General features: G+C 41.8%; 1 protein-coding gene across 5 annotated transcripts in view; it reads right to left on the bottom strand.

The window, feature by feature from the left end:
* Positions 1-2,865, bottom strand: part of LOC123516598 (PMS1 protein homolog 1-like) — a 46,002-nt gene extending 43,137 nt beyond the window's left edge. For 2 of the 5 annotated variants that reach the window (XM_045276127.1, XM_045276126.1), the window contains exon 1: positions 1,123-1,440. In XM_045276127.1, the coding sequence (XP_045132062.1) occupies positions 1,123-1,260 (138 nt within the window). In that variant the 5' untranslated portion in view covers positions 1,261-1,440. Of the gene's footprint in view, positions 1-1,122; positions 1,441-2,811 lie in introns of those variants that run through there. The other 3 variants (XM_045276129.1, XM_045276130.1, XM_045276128.1) reach the window with 3 other exon arrangements.
* Between the last annotated feature and the right edge of the window lie 7,159 nt (positions 2,866-10,024).

The following is a 10,024-nucleotide window of genomic DNA, read 5'->3' on the forward strand; positions in this document are numbered from 1 at the left end:
GAGAGAGAGAGAGAGAGAGAGAGAGAGAGAGAGAGAGAGAGAAAACATTAAATTGAGGTTATAATGTTGGGTTTAGTTAGTAACCCTTGATTGTTGGCAATGCTGGTCGCCAATAACGCAACAACGCTCATGGCAGCCACTGCTGCTGCTGCTACCACTGTCAAAGATGTAATTTATGTATTTTCTGATTTTCAATGTGATTTTCTTGGTTCCTGACCTCTTCTGCAACACATGTTACTTAATGTAATGCTCCTCCACCCAAAAAACACAATTTCCCACAGGGACCCAAAGATCGTTGGGGATGAGGTAGACATAAGCTGAAAAGTCATACCTTGAAAACTATCCATTTGCAGAGCTGGGTGTTGCAGTAAACATGCACTGAGTTGCATCTTTGTCACCTTGGTGCACCAGGAATTTCGAAGTGGAAAAGTCAAAAGTTGCAATTGTTTTGAAAAAGTCAGACTAAGCAGAGCTGCACCACCAAGATTCCACGGCTCTGAACAGGAGCAACGACAACTTTATTCATGAGGAGAATAGCCACCTGCACCATTTCCTCATTCAAGCTGCCCGCCTCTATCCCCCTCAAGGCACACAGCAGCAACAGCCCGTCACTCTCGAGGAAGGCTCGGATTACAAATAAGGTAATTGAATCTTTTATAGAGGTTATGTTTAGATAGGTTAGGTTAGATTATATTAAATAAGGTTCTTTTCTGGACGAAACTATTTTTTTTTTGGTAGATTTCGGCTTGTTTTAAATTAATTTACCAATGTTTTTTTAAGCAAATCATAATATGTTTTGGGGCTGTAAAAAAAAAAATTGGTTGATTTGCGCCAAAAACAAGTGGCATTTTAATTAAAAACAAGCCGAAATCTAACAGAAAAAATTAGTTTCGTCCAGAAAGGACAAGGTGGTGAAACTCAGTAGGTTTACCACTCACGGGGAATAGGGCTACCAGTCATGCATTATTGCTGTAGTTATTATATTATTTATAAGAGATACGATCACTTTTAAGGCATCATTTGTGCGCAGCCAACCTATCCATCCCAATTCTCCATGACTGACGCAAGCTCAATGAAATTTTCCTTTTCCTTCATTTAACGAGCCAGTCACCATCCACTCACCAGTCTGATGGTTACTGAAGCAGCACCAGCATCGATTGAGTTCTCCAGGAGTTCCTTCACGATGGACACGGGAGTGGTGATGACCTGAGTGCTCTTAATCAGCCGCACCGTGTCCTGTGACAACTCCTGCACCACCATGATGACTCAACACCAGTCCAGTGTGTGCAGACTCACACTTACATCAAGTCAACACTGCACTGATCAACGATGTACACAGCCAATCCATCAGTCCTGTCCACCCCAGCGGGCAAAGTGTCGTGCACGTGCAGGTTACACTTTGTTGACATTGGATTCAGAATTTCGGATGTACACTGTCGAGGCGGGAGATTATTGAGATAGCCTTTGCAACGGACCGCCTCATGATCTTTTCTCACTCGTGTAGCTGGTTTATATATTTCCTAACTTCTCTTTCACTATCAACTTTTATCTATTTTCTTCTTATGCTTCGCGCCAAGTGAGTGCCAAACCAGCGTTGAAATTAATTTTCTTGTGTTCCTAGGATGTGGTAGTTTGTATGTAATAATTGCTTTGTATAGCACTTAATTTATCATTTTGTTACCTTGTTAGAGAGAGAGAGAGAGAGAGAGAGAGAGAGAGAGAGAGAGAGAGAGAGAGAGAGCATAACATAAATAATAGGATAACAAAGGGCCACCAGGGCCCATCTAGGTTATCCTGTATCAGTCGCACAGCGACCTCGTCATCAGTACTTAAAGATACACTTACAAGTACACAATACATTATATACTAATTCTAAATATTTGGCCCATTAACAGGGCTAAGTCCTGCAGCGAATTCCTCTACAATCTGTGATCCCCATACATGGGGATCATGTCTTATTTAACTATAGTAAATTTCTTATAAAAACTATCATGCAGCGCTATACATAATTATAAGTCTAATAAATTTAAGTGCTATCTAATCTGTTTTTAAACATTGTCAAACTAGTGCTATTTACAACCCTCTCTGGCAATTCATTCCAGAAATCTACCACCCTATGACTAAAGAAATATTTTCTTCTATCTAACCTGCAGCCTTGCTTTCTAATCTTCCTGCCATGATTTGTAGTCCTACTTCCCTCCTCTAAGGTGAAGAAAGATCTCACATCTATGTAGTTTGTATCTGAAAACATTTTAAATAACTATCATATCCCTTCTTATACATCTCCTCTCAAATGAAAACATGTTTAATTCCTTTAATCTATCTCTATACTCCAGACGCTTTAATGCTGGTATCATCCTAGTTGCTCTTCTCTGAACTGCTTCTAACATGTTGATATCCTGCCTATAATGGGGTGACCAGGCCTGTATGCAATAGTCTAAATGGGGCCTAACATAGGAATTATATAAGTTACGCACCACTTCCTTACTTTTATAACTAACATTTTTATTTATAAAACCCAGGATCCTATTTGTCCTATTTCTTGCTTCTAAACATTGCTTTGAAAATTTCATAGTCCTGTCTATCACTACTCCTAAATCCTTTCCCTCCTCTACTGCCTCTAGCCAACATCCCTCCATCTCATAGCTAAAGTTTGTGTTGTCTTTACCTATCAGAAAGCCATTCACTAATCCAATCAACTAACCTACCCCTATCCCATGTAGTCTCAGCACTAATGCGGTAACAAACGCCTTGCTAAAATCTACCCAAAATCTATCCCAAAACCAACAGTATGCATTATAAAGAACTTACCTAAATATTACACCTTGGCTCCTTCTCTTATTCCACCTTTATTTCTCATTTCTTCTTCATCCTTCTCCATTGTTACTCCTTCTTCTTCCTCCTCCTCCTTCCATCCACACGTCTGAGCCTAGAAACACATCAAAACACTAGATATTAGACAAAATATTCAGGAAATGGAGGGTGACTTAAGTATTATGGCTTTGCTGCTGCTCCTCTTCCTCCTCCCTTTCTCCTCTCTTCCTCTTTATCCTCCTTTATTTCAACTTTCTTCCTCTTTCTGCTACAATTATCTAAACATCTGAACCTAGAAACCCACGAAAACACGTAGAAATCACTAGATATTAGGCAAAATATCGACGAACTGTGGATTTGGAAAATTGGCGCCAGCCACTACCTGGGTGGCCTGTGGTCATCCGAGAGAGAACGGGAACGGGGGTGACTCGGCTAAATTACGTAAATCATTTCATTTCAAAATGACTTTTACAAAAACGAAGCCACGGCCAAATGCTTGTTATTTTATGACGTGATAAATACTTAAACTAATTTTCAAAATATCAAAATATCTCCAGCTTAACTGGTTTTTAAAAAAGGTCTAAATTAAGTACGTTAAAAGTACAAAACATTTTAACCCATAAATCTCTTAAAACGTCCTGTAAAGTCAAGCCATTTTCACTTGGCGTGTATTTTATCACATTTCAGGGAGTCTGAGCTATCTTTTCGGGCATTCTACAGCGTGTTAGACCGAGAAGCAGAAACGTGAGCAAATAAAATAAAGAAAAATAAGAGCTTTTTACAACAGCACCAAACACCATTTCAAAGTCCACATATTTCACTCAATAGATTGATTTCACACTTAAAAGAGGACAGGCACTCTTTTGCTACCATAAAGGCCCACTTATACCTTGAAATGAAAAAGCTCAAAACTCCAAGTGGGAAATTTTGAGCGTTAAAAGCCTTTAACATACGCCATAAAACACCACTAAACGCCACATATTTACCCAGCACAGGCGCGGAACACACTTCAAACACAACGAAACATTTATAGAAACCATAAAAACATACCATGGAAGCGTAATATTAGCGTCAGGAAATATTGGAAAAAAAGTATTTGACCCAACTGGCTGGTGACGGGTGGGTGAGGGCGGGTGTAGGGTGTTGGCTAGGGGACCGTCGGGGGGGAAGCGGCCTGGAGGCAACACCGGCGGCGGGACATCCATATATAGCCTTTATCATCTCACCAAACCAAAATTAAGCCACACAGAGAAATTTTGACTAGACTAAATGAAATGTTAGACTGGTGGCTACCTTGTGACACATGTTTGGCCGAGGGTAAGTGAAGGAAACAAATATGAGAGGGTAATACAGACGCCTTGCTCTTTTATGCTCCTTATACCATTACTTGAAAATATTTGCGTACTGTTTTCACTCTCATATGTAAAGAAAACCTAACATTAAGTGAATAGCCTTATAAATACCTTTAATAGACGAAGATTAGGCAGTGTGGTGAAGGCTTGCACGGTTTCTCATACTGATTGCCTCTTGGTGCTCCTTGAAAACTGTCGGTAATATAGCAACACTTCACTTTATTTGTGTGTGTGTGTGTGTGTGTGTGTGTGTGTGTGTGTGTGTGTGTGTGTGTGTGTGTCTCTGGGTGTGGATGTGCATGGGTCAGTATAGCCCACCGCCACAACTGTGTTCACCACCACCACCGCTAAGAGACTACTGCCGTAGCAAAAGGTTATCTGTGAAGTCAGGACGCATGTATATATGTTTATGATAACTATCTGTCACTAAATCTCTTATTAATGAGACGCTATGCTTATACAAATACAACATGTCGATTTATTGGTTATTGTGACATCTTCCTCTTCGTTATCGTGTCCAGCTTTTGTTATTTGTCAAAGCAGGAAATATTAAATTGTATCTTGTACAGCGAGTGTAGCAACTCCGCGAGGCAATAAACAAGGTGCTTAAAAGGCAGACTGTACTATTTTTCATTCACCATTTCTACCGCCTGATATACGAGTATTTCTGACAATAAACCAGGGTGACAGGACACTAAGTAGAGGAATATAGACTTTTTTTCTATCTACATGCACATCTATATTGTTAATCATTTACGAATTTATTGACTTATCTATCTGCCTGCCTATCCATCTATCTATTTGTTTGCCCAACTGTCCATTTACATATCTATCAACCCATCAAATTACCCGCTTATCCATCTATCTTCACACAAGCATATAAATACCACTACCACCACCACCAACACCACCACAACCACTGCCAGTTCCCGCATTAATTGCATCGCCAACCTTCCCCTACTGTTTCGTGTCAACCGGGAGTCCCTGAAGACACATCCCTCCCAACCTACACGCTTTCGGACCCACGTAGCACGGGCGTGGGCGTGGGTGGAATCGTGGGTGACATATACGTGGTGTCAGGCGCTTATCCGATTCCCTTTGCCACTGTCGTCTTCATTGTTTCTCTACACACTTGTCAGGTCCCTACACGTGCACACTCGCGTACGGCAACACGTGCCTGGCCACGCGCACCACATACATCCTACGGTACACTTCTAAGCGCCTTCGTACCGCGCGATGCTTTTTCTGCCAAGGACAGGCGCCATTTGTCAAACAGACAATCAACCAGTGTGTCAGACAGTCAGTTAGTCAATCATTCAGTCATTCAGTCAGTTAGCCAAATAGTCAGTCAGCCAGATAGTCAGTCATTTAGTTAGTATTTTATTCATTTAATCAGTCAGTCAGTCAGTCAGTCAGTCCAAATATCAGTCAGTCAGTGAATCTATTAGTTAGACAGGCAATCTATCCATCAATCCGTCAATCTTTCAGCCACTCAATCAATCAATATTCACGATGCAAAACAAGCAAACACACCACCAATAGTTACCACCACAATCACCACCACCACCACCACCAATACACACCACACTGACATTACCACCACCAACACTTTCTAAAGGTGTGTACACACTTACTGAATTTCCACGCATCGTTTCATCGTTGCGTATCACACTGTGATACAATACGATGCAACAGGGTATTGTACCCATATGTACACACACTTACATTCACACACACACGCACAAACCACAAACACACACACACACACACACACACACACACACACACACACACACACACACACACACACACACACACACAAACACACACAATGACACACACGGCCCGGTAGCTCAGTGGTTAGAGCGCTGGCTTCACAAGCCAGATGACCGGGGTACGATTCCCCGGCCGGGTGGAGATATTTGGGTGTCTCCTTTCACGTGTAGCCCCTGTTCACCTAGCAGTGAGTAGGTACGGGATGTAAATCGAGGAGTTGTGACCTTGTTGTCCCGGTGTGTGGTGTGTGCCTGGTCTCAGACCTATCCTATGATCGGAAATAATGAGCACTGAGCTTGTTCCGTAGGGTAACGTCTGGCTGTCTCGTCAGAGACTGCACCAGATCAAACAGTGAACAGTGAATTACACAAGAAGACACACACACACACACACACACACACACACACACACACACTGGGCAAGCCTCTTAACCCCTTCGCGCCGGATGTTAAAAAAGCCCGCCTGTATGATATACAGGTGGTAGTGCCGCACGCCCTAGCGCGGGAAACTCATGCAAGCTCGTCATACTTGTCATCTTTGTGTATTATGCTGCTATTTTTTAGTTACTATATCGCCTTCGAAGAGGAAAGTGGACGCGTCTCTCTTCGGAGAGAGAGAGAGAGAGAGAGAGAGAGAGAGAGAGCTAATTAGAAAATTTGTTGTTTTTCGTATGTGTGTGTGTGTGTGTGTGTGTGAGAGTGAGTGTGAGAGAGAGAGAGAGAGAGAATGTTACAAGGCTGGACGCATGTAACTTATCTTGAGAGAGAGAGAGAGAGAGAGAGAGAGAGAGAGAGAGTGTGTGTGAATGTTACAAACAGTCTATGGCTCTATGCCATTGGGGAATTTTAGACACAAGGCGGGACGCATGTAGCCAATCTTTAGTGATTGGTGGAGACAAGGATGGTGGGAGGAGCACTAGGATTTGAAGGACAGCATACGGCGTGTGTAGTTGGTATCCAACACATTATACGGGACAACTGAACTGAAGAAAGCTCAGAAAAGAAATATGACGCCTACGTAGGCGTCACCGTATTGAAGGGGTTAATGTGTAGCCCCTGTTCACCTAGCAGTAAATAGGTACGGGATGTAACTGGAGGAGTTGTGGCTTCGTTTTCCCGGTGTGGAGTGTGTTGTGGTCTCAGTCCTACCCGAAGATCGGTCTATGAGCTCTGACCTCGCTCCGTAATGGGAAGACTGGCTGGGTGACCAGCACGCGACCGAGGTGAATTACACACAAATATATGCAAACACACACACACACACACACACACACACACACACACACACACACACACAGATGCAGTTTTTGACCCGATTTTTATTTTGATGAGGCTTCGTTTCAGGGGTTTTTGGATTTTATTTTTGCTGGTCTTTTTGGTGGGGCTTTTGGCAGGGATTTTGTATCGGCTTTTGGCGGGTATTTTGACTGGGGATCCTGGCGAGGTTTTTTGGCAAGGCTTTTTGGCGTGACGTTTTGGCGGAGTTTTGTGGCGGGAATTTTACGCGATTTTTATTGACGGAGCATGTTGGAGGGTCAATTTGGCGGGGCTTCGTGGGTCTTTTTCTTGGCGGGGCTTTGGCAGAGACATTTTAGCAGGACATTTTTGCAGGTCTTCATGGTGGGAAGATTTAGCTGCATTTTTTTGGCTGAATTTTGACTTTGATGAGGCTTCGTGGCAGGGATTTTTGTAGTTTGTTTTGGCTGGTGTTTTTCAAGGGACTTTTTGGAGGGGCATTTTGGCGGGACCTTTTGGCAGGACGTTTTGGCAGAGTTTTGTGATGGGACTTTTTCGTGTGTGTGTGTGTGTGTGTGTGTGTGTGTGTGTGTGTTTTATGGGACATTTTGGACGGTCATTTTTGCAGGTGTTCATGGTGGGGTGTTTTAGTTAGATTTTTTTTGGCGGGATTTTTGCTTTGACGAGGCTTCCTGGCAGGGTTTGGAGTTTGTTTTAGTGGTCTTTTTGGAGGTACTTTTTGACAGGGCTTTTTTTTGTCGCACGCACGCAGTAACACACACACACACACACACACACACACACACACACACACACACTCACGCAAAGCCTTACGCACGCACACAAACGAACGCATACGCAAGCAGACTCATATTATCACACACACACACACACACACACACACACACACACACACACACACACACACACACACACACACGTGTCATCATTGTAAATAGTCATTCATTCTGCTTCACCTTTCTTTATTCTATTATTGATCTCATTTATTTACTCTCTCTCTCTCTCTCTCTCTCTCTCTCTCTCTCTCTCTCTCTCTCTCTCTCTCTAGGGAGTGGGGCGGAGTCAGCGGAACGTGGGGTGTTAAAGCGGGTGTCCACAATAGTGGACATGGAATTTTCTTAATGAAGGCGCGGCCAGATTTGATTAGTTTGTCGTCAAGTACAGTAAACTTGTCGTTTTCTTTCCTACAATGCCAACAAACACTCTCTCTCTCTTACATCATTAGTGGTCAGTTAACGTTTTGTGCTAACTTTGATAGGATCTCTGCCAGACACCGCAGCTCACCAGTCACCTCCACCACAAGTGTGGACCCCGCTACAGAGACCACCACCACTCATAAGCTTGATCTAACAGGTTTGTTTTTTTTTTCATTCTAACGTGCATGATGATGTTATCTCTATGCATTTGTGATAAGCATGATAAATAAACGCTGGATGCAGAAAAATGCAATGCCAGTATGTGTCATACAGTGGCCGTTCGGCGTGGAGCAGCCTGGCAACGCCTGAGCCAGTGTGTACAATGCAGTGAGCAGCGCACACACACACACACACACACACACACACACACACACACACACACACACACACACACACACACACACACACACACACACACACACACATATTAGTAATAATAATATATAATAATATATATATATATATATATATATATATATATATATATATATATATATATATATATATATATTTATTTATTTATTTATTTATTTTGTTTATAAACTGTAATTGGTGTCCAGACAAATATTTATAGTGTTTAAAGTAAAAAAAAAAAAAAAACTTCCCCTACATATTGTCAATAAACTGTAGTTTCCATTACAAAATGGTATTTTCCCCGTAGGTATTCCCTACCCCCTACATTAGGCTAAAATGACCTACTGAAGGGGATTTCCCCTACGAGTGGCAGCCTTGTTTGGTATTTACAAGTGAGCTTGTGTTGTCTTTCATTGCTCATGTTGTTATTTATTTAGTTATGTTGTTATGGAGTTAAGTGAAGCCTGTATTATGAAGTGTCAACCCGGTATTGCCTGATAAAATGATGTGGTATTCGGTATTTACAAGAGAGTTTGATGAGGCAGTGCACGACTGTTGTGAAGGTGATGATGGTTAACCTCTTCAGTACCAGGACGTGTTTACATATTCGTTCTGCTTACTAACTGGTGGTGTTTGACCAGTAATCTTTTGACCTCATACACCCTTCCTCACGCAAACTAAATACTCAAATCGCACTACAACCTAAAAAATGTGTGTCAGTATTGAAGGGATTAACTGCCTTGTAATAGCCCCGCCAAACTCACTCATACTACTACTACTACTACTACTACTACTACTACTACTACTACTACTACTACTACAAAACAATCTTTCTACTACTACTACTACTACTACTACTACTACTACTACTACTAAAAAACAATCTTTCTACTACTACTACTACTACTACTACTACTAAAAACAATCTTTCTACTACTACTACTACTACTACTACTACAAACAATCTTTCTACTACTACTACTACTATTACTACTACTACAAAAACAATCTTTCTACTACTACTACTACTACTACTACTACTACAAAAACAATCTTTCTACTACTACTACTACTACTACTACTACTACTACTACTACTACTACTACAAAACAATCTTTCTACTACTACTACTACTACTACTACTACTACTACTACTACTACTACTACTACTACTACTACTACTTTCCGAGGCGTGAGTTACATGATGACACGCACAGGAACTCGTCCTTACACGCACAAAACACAATTCACTCGCTTCTTCACTCGTCCTTTGCAC

This window comes from Portunus trituberculatus, chromosome 41 (genome assembly GCF_017591435.1).
Source record: "Portunus trituberculatus isolate SZX2019 chromosome 41, ASM1759143v1, whole genome shotgun sequence".
Lineage (NCBI taxonomy): Eukaryota > Metazoa > Arthropoda > Malacostraca > Decapoda > Portunidae > Portunus > Portunus trituberculatus.